The 22,590-nt window shown below is 52.4% G+C and overlaps 1 protein-coding gene across 4 annotated transcripts in view; it reads left to right on the top strand.

Annotated features, from left to right (window-relative positions):
• PLEKHM1 (pleckstrin homology and RUN domain containing M1) overlaps positions 1–22,590 on the top strand; it is a 39,900-nt gene that overhangs the window by 10,961 nt on the left and 6,349 nt on the right. For 3 of the 4 annotated variants that reach the window (XR_008294380.1, XR_008294378.1, XM_053212636.1), the window contains exons 4-8: positions 1,339–1,750; positions 10,803–11,073; positions 13,805–14,725; positions 17,028–17,173; positions 19,836–20,029. Coding sequence is in view for 1 of the 4 variants with exons in the window: in XM_053212636.1 (XP_053068611.1) it covers positions 1,339–1,750; positions 10,803–11,073; positions 13,805–14,725; positions 17,028–17,173; positions 19,836–20,029 (1,944 nt within the window). In the remaining 3 variants the exon portion in view is untranslated. The remainder of the gene's footprint in view (positions 1–1,338; positions 1,751–10,802; positions 11,074–13,804; positions 14,726–17,027; positions 17,174–19,835; positions 20,030–22,590) is intronic. The other variant, XR_008294379.1, reaches the window with a different exon arrangement.

Raw genomic sequence — 22,590 nt, 5'->3', positions numbered from 1 at the left:
CTAATATTATTGAATTGTAAGAGCTCTCTATATTCTGGATACTAGACCCTTATCAGATATATGATAATCCTTGGATATAAGATATGCAGATTTTTTTCCTGTTCTATGGGTTATCTTTTTACTTTCTTGATAGTATCCTTTTGAAGCCCAAAAGCTTTTAGTGTTGATAAAGTCCAGCGTACTTATTTTTTATTGTTTACTTATTTGTTGGCTGTCATATAAGAAACCATTGCCTGACCCAAAGATTTATACCTGTTTCCTTCTAAGAGTTTTATAGTTTTAGCTCTTACTTTTAGGTCTTTGATCCATTTTGAGTTCATTTTTTATATGGTGTGAGGTAGGGGTCCAACTTTCTTCTTTTGCATGGGACTGTTCGCTTATCCCAGCACCATTTGTTGAAAAGACTATTCTTTCCCCACTGAAATGTCTTGGGCTGCAAATCAGTTGCCCATAAATGTATGGGTTGTTCACCAATGTTTGACTAGCATGTCTTGAAATGTTGTTTGGGGTTATGATGTAGATAAGAGCACACAGCTCAGCCAGAAAACATTAAGGTAGAAACTTGAGTTCTAAAATCCTTATGGAAATGAGCCCACATTAAGGGGAGTTTGGCACGTCTTCTGACCCAGTGTAAACCATTAGGGCAGATATGGGCAATCTCTTGGGCCCCGGGTAGCTTTGTTGTTGTAGGAATCTGTATTCGCCCGTGACATACTCTATTGGTTCATAAACAAAGGAGGAGACAGCAAATAGTTCTAGTTCAGAAACAGAATGTGGATTCTCAGAAGCCTCAGGAGAAGGGGAGCAGCCACTAGCCAGTGCACATTTTAGAAGGCCCAGAGTAGTTTTCATGTGCGTGCGTGTGTGTGTGTAGGTAAAGACAGTAACACTGGCTCCCCGTAGTCCCTGAAGCACCACTGAAGGGCAGGAAGAGGCAGTACCATTGGAAGAGTGAGCAGGTGCACACCCCATGTATACTTGCGTGCACACTCCTGCACCCCGTGTACACTGATCTCCGGCAGCAGGTCCTGGGAACAGGAGGCATCTGGGACCCCACATACGGCCCAGCTCTGGTGGACCAGCGCTTGCACCGGAGATCCCGGGCCCCGCAGTTCCCTGGCCGCCCACTCTACCTCAGTCCCAGCTGGGGAGAAACTTTGTGAGGCGTGTCAGAGGAAGGCTTGTGTGTAAGCAGAGGAGCACGGTGGGTGGATGACGAGGATGTTTTGTTTTGGAAATCCCCAGACGGCAGTTTTGCCTTCTTACCGCCGTCCCAATAGCCTTGGGCATTCTAGCTGACAGCTTGTGACACAGGTTTCTCTGTTTAAAAACTTCCAGGGTGTTGTCGGAATTCAGCAAAGCCCAGGTAAACTCTGTGCCAACCAACGGACTGAGCGGACTGAGTGGAGAAATGGAGATTCCCACGGGGCGGGCCTCACTCCCCCTCCCCGGCCTGGAGGCCAGCATCCCTTTTGATGTGCCCGCAGGGCCCCTCCCGCCCCAAGCATCCTCTGGGACTCAAGATGGGGACCGCAAGCAGGAGCCGCCTCCCCAGGCACCTGGCACCCTGGGCTTGCTGCAGTTGGGCACTGCCAAAGCTGTCCCCTCGGTGAGCATTTTAGACCAGAGGCCTTCCAGTCCCGTGGGAGAGGCGGCGGCCAGGGCAGTCAGCCCGGGGAGCGGCCAGCAGAAGTCTCTGGAGGATGACGGAGCTGCACGGAGCCTTGGGGTGTCCTCACCCACCAGCCCGGTGAGTGATACAAGCTTTTCGGGGAGAGGTCTTGGGGAAATGTCTCAGAGCTGGTGCAGGGTCTCCCCAGCTAGCCACCCCGAGTGGTCTCTGCCTTGTCTCCATTAGCCCCTCATATCTGTCACGGCGGACGTGAGCCAGGCACGGTGGCAGTCCCTTCCCATGGGTCTCTCTTGTCCTCTCACATTGACCCCGTAGAGAAGACAATTCTCATCTGATCATAGACCCTGCGCATAACCACTGCCACTTATCAGCTCAAGGCCTCGGGCAAGGCACTTTGCCTCACTGAGCCTTGGTTTCCTCCTCAGCTCTTGTTATTATTAAATTCAGATTTGCTAAAATACCAGACTTTGAGAATACTCATCTTGCAATATGAGCCAGGTTAGAACTGCACCATCCCCTATGGTAACCACTAGCCACACGTGGCTGTTGAATGAGCGTGTAAAATGTGGTTAGTCCAAACTGAGATAAGCTATGTGAAATAAACACTGGATCTTGAAGGCTTCGTCTGAAAAAAAAAGAAGGTGAAATATCTCAATCATTTGTCGATTATGTGTTACAATGAAAATATGTTTGATATTGGGTTAAATATAAAAGTTAATTACACGTGTTTCTTTTTACATTTTCAAAACGTGGCTAGTAGAACATTTAAAATGATACATGTGGCTGGAATTCTGTTTCTGTTGGGCAGTGCAGCTCTAGAATGGGCCGGTCTCCTTTGTTGATAACCCCGAGGGAAGCCAGCCCTGGGAATCTCCTGCACAGAGCCATGGGTCAGAGGCTTGAGAACTATCGGCCCAGTGAAGCGGTGTCAAAGCTGTGGACCTGAGCTCTTTGCCATTTCACATTTGTCCTTGAGGATGAATAGCCAGGGTAGGAAGTTGTATGCACGTGTGCACGCGGACATACAGAACCCCAGGTTTATCCCAGCTGCTGTCTGGGGTCACGTTAGGATATAGTCTTGCTTTTTCAGCTCCATCCGTGCGTATCTCTCATCCGGTAGCTTCCAGATCCTGTAACTCAGGATGGGGCCAAGGCCGTGAAATAGTTTAGGACACGCGCGTGCACACACACACACACACACACACACACACACACACTTTTAAATAGCTTTATTGAGATATAACTCATATACCATACAATTCACCTAATTAAAGTGTATAATTCCATTTTTTTTCGTATATTCACAAGGTTGTGCAGCCATCACTACAATCGAATTTGAAAATATTTTCATCCCCCATAAAAGAAATCCCTTGGGACGCCTGGGTGGCTCAGTCGTTTGAGGGTCTGACTTCAGCTCAGGTCATGATCTGTGGTTCACAAGTTCGAGCCCCATGTCGGGCTCTGTGCTGACAGCTCAGAGCCTGGAGCATGCTTCAGACTCCCTCTCTCTCTGCTCCTCCCCTGCTGATGCTCTGTCTCTCTCTCTCTCTCAAAAAATAAATAAAAACATTTTAAAAAGAAAAGAAAAGAAATCCCTTACCATTAGCAGTGACGCCCCATCCTCCTCCTCCGGCCTCACTCCTCTCATCCCCTGGCAACTACTTATTTCCTTTGTCTATAGATTTGCTATTCTGGACATTTCACAGAAATGGAATCCTGTAATATGCAGCCTTTGGTGACTGGCTTCTTCCAATTAACATACTGTTTTCGGGATTCATCGTTGTTGGAGCCTGATCTGTGCTTCAGGGAGTAATAATTCATTGTAGATTCCTTTGTATGAACCCGTCACATTTTATTTTGTCCTTCATCAGTGGATAGACTTTTGTTTTTTTTCCCCCCATTTTTTTGGCTAATATAAATAACACAGCAATGAACATTCATGGACAAGTTTTTGTGTGGGTATATTTTTGATTGTCTTGGATGTATACCCAGCAGCAAAATCTCTGGGTCACATGGTAACTCTATATTTAACCTTCTGAGGAACTACCAAACTGTTTTCCTAAGCAGCGGCCCCATTTTATATTCCCACCAGCAATGTATTCCATCCTCACCAACAGTTCTTACTGTCTTTTTAAAAATTGTCATTATAGCTAGCCGAGGGCACGAGCAGTATCTACTTACGGTTTTGATTTGCGTTTCTTTAATGACTAATGATGTCAAGCATCATCTTGTTTGTGTGACTTTTGGCCATTTGTAGATCTACTTTGGAGAAATGTCTATTCAGAACCTTGGCCCATTTTAATTTTATTTTGTTTATTTTTCACTTATTTATTTTGTGGGAGTGCGGGCATGAGTAGGGGAGGGGCAGAGAGAGAAGGAGAGAGAGTCCCAAGCAGGCTCCTTGCCGCTAGCACAGAGCCCGATGCAGGGCTTGAACTCACGAAACGTGAGGTCACAACCTGAGCCAAAACCAAGAGTCAGATGCTTAACCCACTGAGCTACCCAGGTACCCCTTGGCCCATTTTAAAATGGGATTATTTGTCTTCTTATTATTGAATTATAATAGTTCTTTATATATTCTGGATTGTATACCCTTATTAAATACATAATTAGCAACTATTTCCTCCCATCCTGTGAGTTGTCGTTTCACTTTCTTGGTGGTAACATTTACAGCATAAATGTTTTCAATGTTGATAGAGTCCAGTCTACCTATTTTTTTCTTTCGCCATTTGTGCTTTTGGTGTCCCGTGTATACCCGTTTCCTAGCCCAAGGTCACAAAGATTTATGTGTTCTTCTAAAAATGTTATAGTTTTAGCTCTTACATTGAGATCTATGATCCATTTTGAGTTGACTTTTGTATATGGTATAAGGACGAGGCCCAGCTCGATTCTTTTGCATATATTGATGTACACTGGTACCAGCACCATTTGTTCAAAAGACTATTATTTCCGGGCGCCTGGGTGGCTCAGTCGGTTAAGCGTCCGACTTCAGCTCAGGTCGTGATCTGTGGTTCGTGAGTTCGAGCCCCGCGTCGGGCTCTGTGCTGACGGCTCAGAGCCTGGAGCCTGCTTCCGATTCTTGTGTCTCCCTTTCTGTCTGCCCCTCCCCTGCGCGCGCGCGCGCTCTCTCTCTCTCTCTCCCAAAAATAAAGATTTTTAAAAATTTACCAGAAAAAAAGACTATTATTTCCCCCTTTAGAACGTTTCGAGGAATGCTGTAAAGTGATCTTTAGTACACATCTCAGTGAGTAATTATATACGATGTACCCTCTATGACCACCCTCCAGATGGAAACATAGAACATTTCCAGCCCACCAGAAGGCTCTCTCATGCCTTGTCCCATTGTTCCCCTCTAAAGGAAGCCTCTATTCTGACTTCTAGCACCGTAGATTAATTTTTCCTATTGTTCGACTTCATTCGTATGGAAGGAACTGTACAATGCATACTCTTTTGCTTCTTTCACTGAGCATTATGTCTGTGTGGTTCACCTGTGCATATAGCATGAGGCTATAGTTTGTTCTTTTCCATTGTTCTGTAGCATTCCATTGTAAGAGTATATCACAGTGCATCTATCCATTCTCCTGCTAACGGACATTTGGGTTGTTTCCAGGTTTGGGCTATTATGATGAAAGCTGATGTGAACGTTCTTACATTTGTATTTCGGTGAACCCCTCTGCACTCTTTTCTGGGGGTATATATCTAGGAGCGGAATTGCCCAGTCATTGGGAAGGCATATGTTTACCTTTAGTGCATACTGCCAAGCAGTTTTCTAACAGTGCTTGCATTGACTTGTACTCACATTGGCAATATGTGAGCATTTTCATTGCTCTTTATCCTAGCCAGTGGGTCATCAGTCTTTTTCATTTCAGCCACTCTAATAGGTGTGCAGTGGGACCTCACTGTGGTTTTAATTTGCATTTCCCCGATGACTAACGATCTTGATACCTTTTCGTTTGCTTATTGGCTGTTGGAAGTCTCTAAGTCATTGCTTCATTCTTAAATTGAGTTGTGTGTATTTCCTGATTCATTGGTAGAGGCTCTTTACATATTATGGATATGTCTTTTATTAGAGAAAAAATATGTCGCATATACATATAGCAAACGTTTCTTCAAGTCTATGGCTTGCCTGTTTTTTTAACGTTTATTTATTTATTTTGAGAGAGAGTGTGTACGCTCATGCGCGTGCAGAAAAAGAGGGAGAGAGGAATGCCTGGGTGGCTCAGTCGGCTAAGCTCAGGTCATGATCTCGCGGTTCACGAGTTCGAGCCGTGCGCTGGGCTCTGTGCTGACAGCTTGGAGCCTGGAGCCTGCTTTGGATTCTGTGTCTCCATCTCTCTCTCTCTGCCCCTTGCCCACTTGCACTCTGTCTCTGTCTCTCTCTCAAAAATAAACATTAAAAAACAAAAGAAAAAGAGAGGGAAAGAGAGAGAATCCCAAGCAGTCTCCACACTGTCAGTGCAAAGCCTGACTTGGGGCTTGAACTCACAAACTGTGAGATCATGACCTGAGCCGAAATCAAGAGTTGGATGCTTAACTGATTGAGCCACCCAGGTGCCCCTATGGCTTGTGTTTCAAATCTCTTAATGGTATTTTTCGTGGAGCAGAAATTCTTGGTTTTAATGCTCTTCAATTTATTGGCCTCTCTGTTTGTGGTTTACGTATTTTGTGTCTATTTTTAAGCTCTCTACCCAAAGCTGTGAAGACCCCTGTATTTTCATCTAGAAGCTTTGTTGTTTTACCTTTTGCAATTAGATTTATGATCCACTTGGGACTGAGTTTTGTGTATGGTGTGAGGTAAGAGTCAAAAGTCACGTTTTGTCCATACAGATATCGGACTGACTAGCACCACTGACTGAATGTGACTGTATAAGCCATGTAGCCGTATAAGTGAGGTCACAGTCTCCATTTTTTACTATCCTGAAGAGTCTTCAGGGCCCAGAATGTCAGAGGACTCTGAAGGTTTTGAGCCGACAACTGTCAACACCCTGAAGGGTAAAGAAGAACGACTCCACAGCCCCCGGCTTGAGCTGGAAGCAGGGGGCTACCCCTAGGGTCTGGGGCTGCGCGCCCTAGCAGGATGCCACAGAGTGGCGTTGACCAAGCTGAGTTCACTCCCGTCCAAGACCTGACTCGTGTTGTGTCTCAGCTCCGACATCCTGTCTTGCCAGGGTCCCAGAGCTGATGGGACAGGGCAGCTTAACTTGTCACCCAAGCTCCTCGGCTCACCGGGCGTTGCTCCTCTGGCCTCCGGCAGCTTCTGCCACCGCAGGCTCCTTTCAGCCCCAGGCTTTTCCATTTGCCATTCCATCTGCCCGGACCCTTTCCCAGCTCGCCCCTTTTCCTCACCCTTGTCTCCGCCTTCCCCCAGCACCCTGTCCCAAAAGCACCGTCCCCAGTGACTCCCTTTCCCATTTGCCTGCTTCACTTGATTTCCTGCCTCTGGACTCGAATATCGGCTCCGTGATACGGAAGAGCATGTCTGTTCCCTTCTGTAAGGTCAGCTCTGCACACCGTACCTGGGTGAGTGCAGGCGTAATTAATGGTTCTCGAACTCTCAGAGACTCTCGAGATGCCAGCTTGGGAGTTTACGCTGAGAAGTAGGCCGCCAAGTGCATGGGCTGGGCTGGTAGGTCTGACCAGGGCGGGCTCCGCCTCCCCGCAGGCCTCAGGGGACTCAGGTTGCTGAGAGCCCACAGGACCCACTCATCCCTCCACTAAGTAGATAGTCGCTGGGCACTCCCGTGCAGCCCACCTGGTGGACCCCCGGCTCCACCCCGCGTGTCACCCCTGTGAGTCTCATTTTCCTGTGCTTCTGTCACTTAGTCACTGCCATTTATTTGACACTTTGGTGGCGTGGGGTGGGGGTGGGGGGGTGAGTAGAGGGTTCTGACTGACAAGTCATATAACCATGAGAGCCATTCAGTCTTTCTTTAAAAAAGAAACAAAAACCATTATTTTAAATTCATTCACCACAGAGGCCCTGCTCTGGGCCAAGCACCATACTTGGTACGGTGATGGAACAGGACGGACAAGGGCCCTGTTCCTTGGGGACAGACACTGGATCAGGCAAGTCATTACCCACATCATAATTACACTGGTGACAAGTGCCAGGAAGGAAAGGGGCCGGGAGTGGGGGAGCTAAGGGGACTTCTATTTGTGGACTCCGGGGGGCTGTGAACGGATTTCTCAGTTGCACTCCAGAGGACAGTCTGGATTCTAAGACTTCACCCAGTGAAAGTGGCATTCCTCTGTCTCGGGCCCCTCGTGGCAGGTGCTGCCATGGCTTAGACCCGTGGTCTGTGGTGGTTTCCTCCACTGTTAGAGCGGCAGGGAACTGGCCAGATGTGGGGGCTTGAATGAGCAGAAGGTAGGAAGGTAGGTGGTAGGAAGGGGGAGGGGGAACAGTGGGGTTCCCCCCCCCACACCCCGCTTGGTGACCGGGGGCCCTGGCTGGGGCACAGCTACAGAGCTCCGTCCAGGCCTGTGTGCAGTAGCTCCAAGGACCCAGTGTTCCCACTGGTTTTGTCTGTTGTCTAAGAGAACAAAAGATGTTTCCTGGAGTATCATTTCCTGGGGGCTGACCTGTGGCCGCTGGACCGTGTCTGAACACTTCCCGGTCGTCTCCCTCACCTCCTCGGAGAGAGAAGCCCTCACCAGTGAACATATATCACCTCACAATTCACATTTCCAGTCTCCTTCCTTCCAGTCCCCTTGCCCCAGTCTTGTTATTTTATGCCAAAGACGTTTGATACTCAAGAATTATTCCCTCATCTGTGATAACTCTGTGCCAGGCAGAAAGAAGAGTGGCCATTGCATACAGCTTGGTAGGTGCTGGGTGGGGTGGGCAAAGAATGCCGTGGGAGCCCCGAGGAGTCCCTGACCCAGCTAGGCAGCGGGAGGAGTGTAGGCTGGTAAATAGTCAGGAAAGCTTCCCAGAGGAGGTGATGGACGGCCCCTGAGCTGAGTCTTAAGGAATAGTGAGCTGGGAGGCCACAGGACTTCCCAGGTGTGTGTGCCAGGCTCTGTGGGGCTCCTGGCCATTTTCCTCGGGGAGCTCCCCTGGGTCTCTATGGCCCAGGCAGGCTTTGTTCAGAATCTTGTGTTGCAAATGCTTCCCAAGTAGCCACCCTGATTGACACATTGTCCTGTCACTGACTGAAGGAAGCACCTGCTAATTCCGAGGGTTTTCAGAGGGAGCCCTGGAGCCTAGCTCTGAGGCCCCGATACTCCCGACTCAGAGTTCTCCACTCTTGGCTTAAGGTGCCATAAAGCATCTGAATGGATTAAACTGTGCAAACCAATCCCTCTAGGGCAGCCTCAGCCTTACTCCCCTTCCGCGTCTACGGGAGCAGAGAGGGCAGTCTCATTTAGGGGGTGGAAATAGGAACTTCAGGGTGAGGTTGGTGACACTTAACAAAATAGCTGGGCTGGACCCACCTCTCGTGTGAGTCACTTCCTCTGTGTAGACAGCCACTTAGGGCAGTCCAGCCAGCTTTCTTCTTGACTCTGCTCATCCATGCTTAGGCACAGAAAGGCAGGGAGTGCTTGAAATGGGGGAGGGGAGAAGCTAAAATCCCTTCCCACAATTCTGTGACCCCAGACCCACCCCACTTCTCCCACTGGTGAGCAGCTTCAGTCTCAGCAACAGAAGGGGTCCTGGGTCCTGCTCACCCATGCCTCCCTCATCTCAAACCCTATAAGCAGGGCTGACAAACTGTGCTGGGATGATGGGATGTCCACCTGCGACAAAATAAAGGTAGACCCCTTCCTCACACCATACACAAGAATTAACTCAAAATCAGTTGGAGACTTAGGGGAGCCTGGGTGGGGTGGCTCAGTCGGTGAAGCCTCCGACTTCGGTTCAGATCATGGTTCGTGAATTCGAGCCCCACGTCGGGCTCTGTGCTGACGGCTCAGAGCCCGGAGCCTGCTTCCGATTCTGTGTCTCCCTCTCTCTCTCTGCCCCCCCCCCCCCACTCTCTCGCTGTCTCTCTCAAAAATAAACATTAAAAAAATTTTTTTAATAGGCAAAGAATTCGAATAGACATTTCTCCAAAGAAGATCTACTGGTGTCCACTGAGCACGTGAAAAGATGCTCGGTGTCATTGTCCTTAGACACTGGGGAAATTGCAAACCCAAACCACAAGACGGTACTTCACACACGTGAGGATGGCTATAATCAAACAGATAATAAAAACGTTGGAAAGGATGTGGAGAAATTGGAATCCCCATATGTGGTGGGAATGTAAAATGGTGTAGTCACTTAGGGAAAGAGTTTGGAAATTCCCCAGAAAGTTAGACATAGTTACCGAGTGGCCCATCAGTTGCACTCATAGACATGTACTCAACGGAACGGAAAACATACGTCCACACAGAAATGGTTACGTGAATGTTCGTGGCAGCATTATTCATAATTGCCCCAAAGCAGAGACAACCCAGATGCCCATCAGCTGATGAACGGACAGACCAAATGTGCTACATCCATACCTTGGAATACTAGTTAGTAATAAAGAAATACCGATGCCTGCCACAACATGGATGGACCTAGAAAACCTGATGTTCAGAGAGAAGGCAGACACAAAGACCACATTTATAAGATTCCTTTTATATCGGGGCACCTTGGTGGCTCAGTTGAGCGTTCAACTCTTGATTTTGGCTCCGGTCGTGATCCCAGGTTCGTGAGACTGAGCCCCACGGCAGGCTCCACACTGAGTGTAGAGCCTGCTTAGGATTCTGTCTCTCTCTTTCTCTGCCTGTCTGTCCCCCTCCCCTGCTCATGCTGTCTCCCCCACACACACCCCAAAATAAATATACATACAAATGAATAAAAAGACAAACCATAAATGAAGATTCTGTTTATGTAAACAGAAGGGACAGATCTCTAGAAACAGGAAGTAGATTAGTGGTGGCCTAGAACTGGAGCGGTTGAGGGGAAATGGGAACTGACCGCTCCCGAGCACGGGGTTTCTTTCTGGAGGAGCGAAAATGTTCTGAAGTTCGTGGTGCTGGTTGCACAACTCCGTGAATACACTGAAACTATTCAGTCGTGCGCTCTAAATGGGTTCCTTTGATGATCGGTGAATTGTGTCTCCATCAAGATGTCTGTAAAACAAAACAAACACACAAAAACCTTCAACCACCACCTATGTCTTCCCTCCCTTCCCACTAGAAGAGCAGGAGCTGGATTTCAGAGGATGACTTCTACCGGCCTCCCCAGGAGCCGCCCGCAGAGAGCCCTTCAGAACACTCCGTGGCTTCTTCCGGAGGGACTCCGGAGTCCAGGCCTGGGCTCCTCCGGCACTTTTCTCAAGGGCCAAGGAAAAGCCACTCCACGGGGGCCTTAGACCAAGCCTGCGTGCCTTCCCCAGGAGGCCGGCCAAGCAGGGCAGCGGCGGCCCAGGAGCACCAGAACTTCAGGGTGGTGCACCGCAGGCAGATGGGTAGGTGACCGCAGGGTTCCAGTGACCTTGCCGCGGGGACAGTGCCTTTCGGAGAGCAGTGCCAGAGCCCTCTTTTCCATTACCGGTTGGGTAGTGTATTCTCACGAGCAAAACCTCTTCCCAAAATGTAATCAGGAACACCCTTGCTGAGTAATTCAGGGAAGCATTTCAGGAAAAGTGCTATATTTTCTCGTGAGAGCTCCACAGTATCATGCCCCCAAACCTGTTTCATATATTGAAATACTGAAACTTTCCCCCCGAGGTCGTGTGACTATGCACGACTCTGGGTTCTGCCTGTAGCTCAGAGCAAACCCTGCCTCCGGAAGGCGTTTCAGTGCCCCTTCCCGAGACCTCTGTCTTCGATGGTTTGTTTAACAGCTCTGGTGGGGGGGTATCAGCTCTGCCATCTGTTAGCCGTCCTCTGTGCGCCGTTTACAATGAGGCCAGCTCGAGTTCCGCACCCTGTGCAATTCTAAAAAGCGTTCAGTAACCATAAGCGAATTTCTCCACAACCCCCACAAACAGAAAAGTCTGCCCTGGAGCCGGTCTCTTTCTCACTTCATTTTCTGTTTGCCGTGACCCAGCAGACGATTCCGGCCAGGTTCCTAGCTCAGGAGAGCCCTGGTCTCCACACTGGCTTCTTTTAGGTTTTTCTTGTAGTCCGTGTAACCATGCCAGAGAAAGTGTGCCTCATGCCTAGGCCGTCAGGTTCCCTGAAGGGTAGGAAGACCCTATACAATTATCTGAAATCTCCAAGGCTAGTTCAGGCTGCGGAAGAGAGAATTGTGCGTCCTTTGGACCCCCCAGTTGCTGGCAGAGCCCTAGGAACCAGGGAGCATAGAGGGGTGTGTGGTGTCCAGGCACACGCTCATTCAGCGGGTATTTATTAAGTATCTGTGCTGTGCCAGGCTGTTCTGGGTGCTGGGGACACAGCAGGAAGCAAAGCAACGTCCCTGTCTTCACAGACTTCTTGTATCCTAGTGCAAGAGGCAGGGAAGAAGGGAATGAACAAGTAAATGTATAGTATGGACTGGTGATAATAATTGCTATGGAGAACTTGGGGAGTGCCACGGGGGGAAGCGTACTATTTCATATGGGTGGCCAAGGAAGCCCTCACAGAGAAGGTGACATTTGAGGAGATGTGCAGGGAGAGAGGCGGGAAGGCACGGGCCGACCTGTGTGGCTCCAGCAGGGGAACAGATGCAAAGATCCTGCCATGGGCACGTGCCCAGGAAACCAAGGAGATGGGAAGGGGGTGGTTAGAGATGAGGGCGGAGTGACGGAGGGCCTCGCGGGCCACAGAAGGGACGTTAGCTTTCCCTCCGAGGGAGATGGCAGCCATTGCAGGGTTTGGGGCAAAGGGACGTGATCTGACTTCCTTTAAATGGGGAGTCATCCTGGCTCGTATGTTGAAGGACCTCAGGGGAGAGAGACCAGTCAGGAGGCTCTCGCCACAAGCCAGGCCAGGGGTGACCGCCGTCGGAGCCCGTGTGGTAGCGGTCGAGGTGGTGAGAAGCAGAGGGTTCCGGATGTGCCAGCAGGATTCGCTGATGGGCTGCGTGTGTATGTGTGTGACAGAAAGGAAAGGTTTTTAGCCCAAGCAGCTCGAAGGATGCAGTTTGCCATTTATGAGATGAGGGATGTTGGGAGAAAAGCTGGTTTGCAGTGGGAGGGGCAGGAATTGATTTTCGGGCATGTCAATTTTGAGATGCCTATTAGATATCAGCCGTACATGGCGCAGGCGGAGATCTGAACCTGAAGTTCAAGGGCGAGGTTCAGGCTGGAGATAAACGCTGGGGAGCTGTTGGCATCAAGCCCTGAGCGTAGGCACGATCAGGTAGGAGGTGGGTGTCAATGGAGAAGGGGACCCAGGACTGAGCTCTGGGGTGCTCCAATGTTGAGATGTCAGGGAGAGGCGGAGGAGTGAGCCCGGGGGACAGAAGAGTGGCCCGTCGTGGCGGAGGAGTACCCAGAGTGGCCCCTCAGCAGCCGTGTGAGGGAAGTGTCTCATGAGGGCAGGAGGGTCTCAGCTGTGTCCTGAGATACTGATGGGTCAGGCCAGATTGGCACCAAGGATTAGCCTTGGGATTTGGTGACAAGGAGGGCATGGGGCTTCCCAAGTGCCGTTTCAGTGGAAGGAGGGGACAAAAACCTGACTGGAGCAGATTCAAGATGGAACGGGAGCAGGGGAACCAGAGACAGGTGTGACACCTCCTCGAGGTTTTCTGTAAAGGGGACAGAGGAACAGGGTGGTAATTAGAGATGTGAGTGCCATCAAGAAAGCGATTTTTAAAGATGGCAGAAGTAACAGCGTGTTTGTGTGCTGGTGGGAACGAGCCAGGAGGGAAGGGAGAAAGCAGTGACACGGTGGGGGGCGGGGGGGGGGGGCTGCTGGAGAGACGTCCCTGTCCTTGAGTGGGCGGTGGGGAGGGGTCCCCTGTGCAGACGGGGGAGTTGGCCTCAGACTGAGCCGGAAGTTCATCCCCGGTGGCAAGGGGGAAGTCTGAGTGTGGGTACAGATGCCATAGTGAGGGCTCTGTGGAGGTAATGTTTTTAGTCCTTTTTTTTTTTTTCCTCAGTAAAATTCAGGAACAAGGTCAACAGCTGAGGGTGCGGATGGGACGAAGGCACTCCTAAAGCGTTCTCGCGGCAGCCCCTGTCCCCACCCGCTGCCGGGCCTCGGGAGGCAGAGGCTTGGCCCGCCGTCTAAAGTGCCTCTTTCTGCCCCCAGGGCTGTCCAACCCGTTCCGGGGTCTCATGAAGCTGGGCACCGTGGAGCGGCGGGGGGCGATGGGCATCTGGAAGGAACTCTTCTGCGAGCTCTCCCCTCTGGAGTTCCGCCTCTGCCTGAACACCGAGGAACGCACCTGCGTGGAGAACTGCTCCCTGCTGCGCTGCGAGGCCGTGGGGCCAGCCCACGGCGACGGCCGCTTCGAGCTGGTCTTCTCTGGCAGGAAGCTGGCCCTGCGGGCCTCCTCCCAGGACGAAGCCGAGGACTGGCTGGACCGGGTGCGGGAGGCCCTACAGAAGTGCCGGCCCCAGCAGGAGGATGAGTGGGTGAACATCCAGTACCCGGAGCAGCCCGAGGACCCCCCAGACGCCCCCCGGGGTGGCCTCCCCTCCCACCCGGACCCACCCACTGAGCCCGAGACTCTCCAGGGCACGCAGTTCTGTTGGTCCTCCGCCCAAGTTCCCGAGCCAGACGCTATTAAAGAATCCCTTCTGTACCTGTACACGGACAGGACCTGGATGCCCTATATTTTTTCCCTATCCTTGGAGTCTCTGAAGTGCTTCCGAGTGAGAAACAGCGAGAAAATGTTAAGTGACAGCCACGGAGTCGAGACCATCCGAGACATCCTGCCAGACACGAGCCTCGGGGGCCCATCCTTCTTCAAAATCATCACGGCCAAGGCCGTCCTGAAGCTGCAGGCCGGGAATGCTGAGGAGGCCGCCCGGTGGAGGGAGCTGGTGCGCAAGGTCCTGGCGTCCTACTTGGAGACGGCCGAGGAGGCGGTGACACTGGGCGGGAGTCTGGACGAAAACTGTCAGGAGGTGCTGAAGTTCGCCACGCGGGAGAACGGCTTCCTGCTGCGGTACCTCGTGGCCATCCCCACGGAGAAAGGCCTCGACTCCCAGGGCTGCTTCTGTGCAGGTGCCCCCTTGCTGTCCCGCCACCCCCAGCCTGCCCGCCTCACTCTGCCTCGGGTGGGGCTCCCGATTTAGGCTCTCTGCCCTTTCCTGGCTCTCCACGAGCGCCCCCATGCCACCCCTGGGATGTTGCAGCAGACGTAGCCTCTGCTCCTCCCCAGCACCCACCGAGGCCAGCAGCCCTGCCGAGGGTTGGGACCTGTGGGTGCACAGCTCTGCCGGGTGCTGCTGTCTCTGCTCAGGGAGCTCCATCCAGGGGGCTGTGCTCTCCGCCCCCTTCATTATTATATCACCCTATCATTGGATTCTTTTGGAGCAGGGGCACGGCACCCTTCCAGATACTTCTGCATGCTTTTGCAAGTGCACACAGTCTTTTTCGCTTAACAAAAATGGGCTCATCCTACTGAATGCTGTGCAATAGAACATTCTCCGATGGTGAAAATATCCTAGATCTGTGCTGTCTAATATGGTAACTACAAGCCACCTGTGGCCCCTGAGGACTTCAAATGTGGCTAGTGTGACTAAGGAACCAAATTTTCAGTTTAACTTAAAGGTATTTAAATTGAAATGGGCGCCTGTGGCTTGTGGCCACCGTATGGGCCAGCACAGCTGTATATATTGTTCTGCAACTTGGTTTTGTTCTACTGAGGAATGTATTATGGATATTATTCTACGTCAGTACATCTGCCGTATCATTACTGTCCTCAAGTCTGATTCTTCTGTGTGGGACCACCGGGCCAGCTGCTTTATTTGGATTATTTAACTTAGTGCTAACAATAACCTGTCCTGTGGTGAAGCCAGATGAGGACCTTGACGGTCCTAGAGGCTCGCTCTGGCCGTGTCCCCGCAGGGCCTCTCCACCCCATTGCTTTTCAAGGCTGTGAGATATTCCATGGCTCACGTTCCATTTTTAGCTCTTCTCCCCGACCCAGACCCCTGTTTCCATCACCTTCGGTTCTCCAGGGGGACTGTGAGGACTTTGCCCTGCCGCAGGGTGCCCTAGCAGGAGACGCGGCTGCAGGTGGTTTGAGGACCATCCTGTTGGCTGGAGCCCGTGGGACCGGAGGGAAAGTCTGCTTCGGGCATCCGGAAGGAAGTGGTCTGCGGTTTTCTTCCTGCAGAAGACATTTTTAAGTCCCTGCTCACTCCCTCCTCACACCTGCCAACCCCTAACACTCACGCTGTGCACTTTCCGCCTGTGGGTGTTGGGCTCGGGGAGGAGGCCAGGCCCCCCAGGGCTGGTGAGGAGGGTCCCCCAGTGGGTGTGAATGCTGGCAGGGGGCGGCTCTCACTGTGCCTCTCACCCGCCAGCCCTCAGGCCGAGACTGAATCTGCGGGCTTGGGCTTCCTTCCTGCTGCAGGCATGGCTTTGTGGCCGGGTGGATGCCCACCGCCGGCATCTGGCTGTATTTCATGGTTCACAGGGCACTTTCAAAGCCTCATCTCATTTAAACTTGGTCATCACCCCCACAGGAGAGCAAGGAGCAGCTGAATTTTATAGATACTGAAATGGAACCTTGTAAAACCTCAGCGAAGGTTAGGATGAGGCAGCTATTAGGCAGAAGAGCCAGCCCTTCTCGTCCCAAGACCAGAGGGCCTCTTTCCCCTGGCCCTGTGGGAGGCAAGCATGTGCTCAGGATCTGAGCCCCACTCTGACTCTCACCGCCCGCCGCTGTGGAGGGATCTCCAGCAGAGGAGCTGAAGCCGGACCCTGCACCACTGTCCTGAGATGTCCAGCCTGTCTGACTCCAAGCTGGCACCAGGCAGTGTCCAGACGGTCCTGCCTCCGGTTGGCCTCCCCACCTACTCCCTGCCTGTCGGCCGGCCCCATGTCCCCAGCTCCTACCCTGCTTGCTGAGGCGCTGACTCGGTTGCTTCCGTTTCTGGGCCCCAGTGGAGGGGTGGGCCTACGGGAGGTTGGCATTGGTGAGCAAGCAGTGGGAACATTGAACACAGGCAGCTAGGTAGAAGAGGATGTGGGCTCTAACACCAACCCAACCCAAATCCGATTACCGGCTCTGCCACTTAATCGTCCTGTGACTGGGCAGGTCTCCTGACCTCTCTGTGCACCGACTGCTTCGGCTGCAAAATGACAGCAATAATTGTTAACGGTGTTTTGTCGTAAAGACTAAGTAATGGGGTTGTTTCTCAGCGGTGGGCATGTGAGTGTCGGTTGTTTGATCTTTGTGTCCTCCTTTTATGTCTGCCCCTTCCTTGAATAGCAGGTCCTTCTGCCTAGGAGCTTCTGCGTTGTCCCCAGACTCTGGCCCCGCCACTGCTCACTCTCCTGCCGTCCCTCTCCCCAGGCTGCTCCCGGCAGATTGGCTTCTCGTTTGTACGACCCAAGCTTTGTGCCTTCTCTGGCCTCTATTACTGCGACATCTGCCACCAGGACGATGGCTCGGTGATTCCGGCCAGGATCATCCACAACTGGGACCTCACCAAGCGCCCGGTAAGCCTTGGGCCCAACCAGTCGTGGCCACACAGGGCTGAGGAGTGACAAAGGAATGGTCGCTCCCCTTTGTTGCTGCTCTTTGTGTGGAGGAGTTTGGCTCTAGGGAATTTAGGGTCACTGGTTCAGGCCCCATGATGGTGGGAGGGCCAACCAAGAGAAAACTGTGCTGCTGGTCTGTAGCCCCTGGGCAGAACTCTGTCAGTGCCTGCCTCGTTCCTCAGGTGGAGGTCTGAGGGTGGTTCTCTGCAGCTCCCATGGCCACGGACAAAACTGTTTAAGGCACCAGCAACTAGAGAGAGAGAAAGAGAGGGAGAGGAAGAATAGATAAGGAAAGATAGTTAGGATAGATTATATTTCTAGATGGATGGGGGATGGGTGGGTAGATAGTTGTGAATAGATAGATGGGTGGCTGGGTTGGCGGGTGGATGTAGACGGATGGTTGGGTGAATGGATGTGGATGGAGGGATGGGTAGATGGATGTGGACCGATGGACGGGTGGATGCATGGGTGGGCTGGCCAACTGGCTGTACTTCCCCTTGGAGCAGTCAGCCTTTTCTGTATATTTGTTTCCAGCTAGAAAATTACGGTACTTTTCTCGGCATAGCTGAGATCAGGAAATACCCAGTGCTCATTCTTGCTCTCTCAAAGATCCCTGGCCTACGCAAGAACGGGAGAATTCGAAATACAAAGTGGCTGGCTCACGGGTTGAGGGCCTTATTGTTCGCTGTTACCACCGCTGACCCACTTGTCCGAGGCCTGGCTGGCACTTGGCAGGACGTCAGCCCGGGACTGGGGCTGCTCTCTTGACTGTCTCCGGCAAGCCCACAGGACAAGAGCAGTCCCTGGGGAGCAGGAAGCTCCTGCCCGTCCGTCCGCAGCACTTGGCAGCTTTCAGCACACATTCCTGTGTATTATTTCATCTGAGCCTCGCCCAAGGCCTAAAGCTGTCGTGGGAAGGGCTAGGCCAGGACGGAGAAGAGCAGTCTGAGCAGTCACCAGGGCTTTGCTGCTGGGCTGCTTGTTGGCTCGATGGCTGTCACCTCAGGGCACTAGGAAGTGGGAAGAGGAGTTGTCTGTTGCTGTGGGAGGCAAGAGATAGCAGTGGGGCTGGGTGACAGGGGGCCAGAGGCTCCCAAGCCCCCAGTGTGACAGTCTCCTGAGGGCCCTGGTACATTCCTAACGCTTCGGGGGACAGCTGGGCTGCGCAGGCGCTCAGGGTCTGAAGGCAGCTCCCATTACTGAGGATATGCTAGGTGCCAGGAGCTTACATTATTACTGTTTTAATTTTTTAATATTTTTTAAGTTTATCTCTTTATTTTTGAGAGAGAGAGAGAGAGAACACACACAAAGGGGGGAGGGACTGGGAGAGAGGGAGACACAGAATCTGAAACAGACTCCAGGCTCTGAGCTGTCAGCACAAAGCCCAACGCAGGGCTCGAACTCACGAACCTGGAGATCATGACCTGAGCCGAAGTCGGACGCTTAACCGACTGAGCCACCCAGGTGCCCCTGCATTATTATTATTATTATTATTATTATTATTATTTTAACCTAAACTCAAATAATTCCGTAAGAGATGCTTTTCTTTTCCCCACTTTATAGACAAGGAAACTGAGTCACAGAGGTTAAATAAGTGTCACAAGGTCCTACTGGTAGGCAGTGGTAGAGCCAGGATTCGAATTCAATTCTGACTTGAAAGCCTGACTCCTCACCACTGCATGGTAGTTGATGGTGGAGACCATCTCAGATCCTCCGGCCTTCTTATTACACCAAGGAGGAGACTGAAGGGGAGAGAAGCTTCTTGGTAGTTAATGAGGCAGCCAAGTGTGCAGAGACAACACCTCAGTTTAGACCCGGGCTCTGCTTTCTGCAGGTAGATTGGATAAGCCACTTTAGCTTCTCTGAGCCTCCATTTACTCATCTGTAAAATGGGGGTGGTGACACCTCCCCCATTGAATTGTCATCAGCCCGAAGAAAGGATATGGTTGAGATCCGCAGCCCGCCGTCGGGCAAATAGTAGGCGCTCAGTAACCGGCTTTGGCATTAGGGTCAGGGCCGAAGGTAGAACCTGTAACACCCTGTCAGTGGGAGAGGCTGGGATTGATCGCTCCCCTCCACCCGGGGACTTGGGGGAGCCCTGGTTGGTGCTGCTGGCCAGAGCTTGGGGCGGGGGCGCTCAGGAAACCTTGTTAAGCTGTGTCTGATCTGTAGTTTCCTGTGGCTGGAGCCTGACTCAGACAGTCACCTGGTTCCTGAGTCGGCGCTGGGGCAGTGCCTGTTTCTGTTAGGCAGGAAAATGGGGGCTGGGAAGACAGGAAATAGTGGGAAGGATCTGTAGGCCCAGGGGGAGAGGGGCATTGACCCAACGTGGCCGGGGAGGGACCGCAGCTAGTGCCTGGGAGGGAGAGTAGGTTTGGGAGTTAGGGCAACTGGGTTCAGATCTTGACTTTTATGAGCTGTGGACCTAGGCCCGGTCACTTCATCTCTGGTCCTCCGTTTCCTCATCTGTATAATGAAGATGGCACCGCTTCCCTTGGACGGTGGTGGCAGGGCGGGTGAGTGGGTGGGTAATACCGTGCCTGTCGCAGAGATGCTCACCGAACGGCCATTCTGTCCCCGCCCCCCAACCGCCACCGTCTGCCGTCTGGTGGTGTCCCAGATCTGCCGGCAGGCTCTGAAGTTCCTGACGCAGATCCGGGCCCAGCCCCTCATCAACCTGCAGCTGGTGAATGCCTCGCTGTACGAGCATGTGGAGCAGATGCGCCTCGTCCGGAGGAGACGGGAGCAGCTGAAGCTTCTGGGGGATTACCTGGGCCTGTGCCGAAGTGGGGCCCTGAAGGAGCTGAGCAAGAGGTGAGCGTCCCGGACACCACACACACACACACGCATGCAGCTAGTGCCCGCCCAAGACGCCCCCTTAGGAAAAATGCCAGGGCCGAGCAGAAATCACCTTCCCACTAGGTTGGGGAAATTACCGCAAGCTTTGGGAGTGGTTTTTATTTGTTCATGTATTCATTCATTTACTCGTTCATCTAACAGTTATTTACTGAGAACATACCAAGTGCTCAGCACTGAGCCAGCTTTGTGAGCTCCACACTGAGCAAGGTAGACCCGGTCCTACCCTCTCACAGGGAAGGCAGATGAGTAAGCCTAGAGCTACAACAGCCTGTAGAGCTGCTACAACAGCCTAGAGGGAGCTAGAAGGGAGGCAGGATGCCTGGAAGTACAGAGGTGAGCCCTCTAATCCGGAGTGGAGGAGGGCAGAGCCCGGAAGACTTCCTGGAGGAATGTACATACAAGATGAGCCTTGGAGAATGAGTCAGAGTTAGAAAGGGGAAGACTCAGGAAAGAGTGTTACAGATGGAAGGAACGGTGCGCTCAGGCCCTGAATGAAGGCCCCATACGAGGGAAGAACAGAGAGAGCTCCGGGGCGTGCAAGGAGGGAAGGGGGGCATGTTGTCAGAAGGCTGGACATTGTTGTCCTGCCCCCCCCCCCCCAGTCCCCCATTCGTGGCTGCTCTGCTGCCGTCTGGCATGGCATCCCTCCCAGAATCCTCAGAAGAGGGCAAGGTTAGGGTGGGACCCTCAGGATGCCCTTGAAGAAGCTTCTGGGCCCCCAGCGCTCGGGGGCCTGCTTAGGATTGAGAGGTGATGCTGTGCTTGAGTATGAGCTTAGGGCCTTCCTGTGCCCATCGTGAACGCCTCCTAGCCCAGGCTGCGGCCTTCTTGGGGCTGTGCTGGTGGGGGAGCTGGTGCCTACTGTCCAGTTGGGCTTTGTTGCTGGGTTTCTGGGGACTCGGAGCAGTTCACAGTCCCCCTCCTCCCCGCCCCCAACCACAGTTCCTCCCTGGGCTGGCCCAGAGACCACCTCTCTGATAGGTTGCAGCTCCTTGGTCCTGGCTACTGATCTCCCAGGGCCAATTCTGCCTGGCTGCTTGGGGCCCGGGCAGTGCCAGTACAGACCTCTGGGGATCTCAAGGAGCGAGCTGCTGCAGGGGAGAGGCTGGCTCCTCATAGGCTCCCAGAGCAGCCAGCTGAGCCCTGGTCTCCACGGGACCAGAAAGCCCCCTGGGTGTCACCATGAGGGACCCTAGCAGGCTGCTTCCCGGGGAGGCCTTGCCTGTCTCAATCATCAGCTGGGTGCCTGGGTCTTCACTCACTGCCCTCCTTTCTGAGATTCTAGGCCTCAGGGCTCCAGAGAATCTGCCCTCCAGACCCCCCGACCAGGGTGGTAAAATCTCCCTGTTGTCACCCACCCCAGTCAAGGGGATCTTCCACAGACCTGAACAGACCAGGTGCCTGCAGGGTGCGTCCCAGGCACTGGCCTTGCCTGTCCGCACCCTGCTCAGATTGTTTGGTCATCGGCCTTACTGACCTGTCTGGGCTGACCTGCTGGGCGGCCCTGCCTCTTTCTCTCTGGCCTTGTTGTTCCCATCCTTGGGTAGCAGCACCGCATACCTACTGTGCAGCCTACCAGCCTTCAAGAGAACAAGGCCACGCCAATAGAAGCAACGTGGGGCAGGGGAAAGAGCTCAGGAGCAGACTCTGCCCGGCCTCAGACTTGCTGTATGACTCAAAGAGGTTGCTTCACTTCTCTGAGCCTCATCCTTCTTGTTTATAAAATGGGCCAGTAATCCCTGTGCTCATGCAACCTTCTGGAGTTGTGGTGAGGGCCCCATGAGGGGCTCAGAGTCTGGGGAAGGGCACAGGCAGACAGATGGCCCAGGGTCAGCATGGCTTGTGCTGTGAGGGAAAGCACCTGGACCCAGCTTTGTGACAGCCAAAGGGCCAAGAAAGTTCCCAGAGAGGGGATGGCATCTGAGCTGAGGATTTGTAGCATTCTGCTCTTTTAAGAAAAAAAAAAATATATATATATATATATATATATATATTTTTTTTTTTTTTTTTTAACAAAGTTGGTCAGTACTCAAACAGTATAAAAGAATTAAGCAGGAAGTTCGGATCACTCCTCCAATCCCACCGCAGTCAGTACCGTTAGGCTCTGCTTCCAGAGCTCTGTCCTTACACGCAGGAAAAGAGTTGCCTCAATGCAAACAGCATGTACATAGTGAACTGGGATTTTGCAAAAGAACCAAGGAGAAGAAAGAGGGAGGGATGGCCTAGGTTTCCTGGCTTAAGGGGGCCTGAGATGTGGAGAAGGGCGGGAGTGTTGCTCACTGGGACCTGTGAGGGACTCCGTGCAGCTGGATTGCAGGTGCAGAGGCCAGACCTTGAAGGTCCTGGGCACCACACCAGATTTGGATTTATCTGCTCTGGGGTTTAGAAAAGGCCAGCTTGGCAGCAGTGGGGCGCAGGGGCTGGTGCAGTAATTAGCCCAGGGAGGTGTGGAGGCCTGGCCTGGGTCCCCCAGAGTGGAGGCTGAGGACCTGAATGGTTGAGAAGGAAGGGCAGGT

The sequence above is a fragment of the Acinonyx jubatus genome, chromosome E1, assembly GCF_027475565.1.
Source record: "Acinonyx jubatus isolate Ajub_Pintada_27869175 chromosome E1, VMU_Ajub_asm_v1.0, whole genome shotgun sequence".
NCBI classification, from domain to species: domain Eukaryota; kingdom Metazoa; phylum Chordata; class Mammalia; order Carnivora; family Felidae; genus Acinonyx; species Acinonyx jubatus.
Note: the sequence above shows the minus strand (reverse complement) of the source record. Positions and strands in the feature narration are given on the sequence as shown.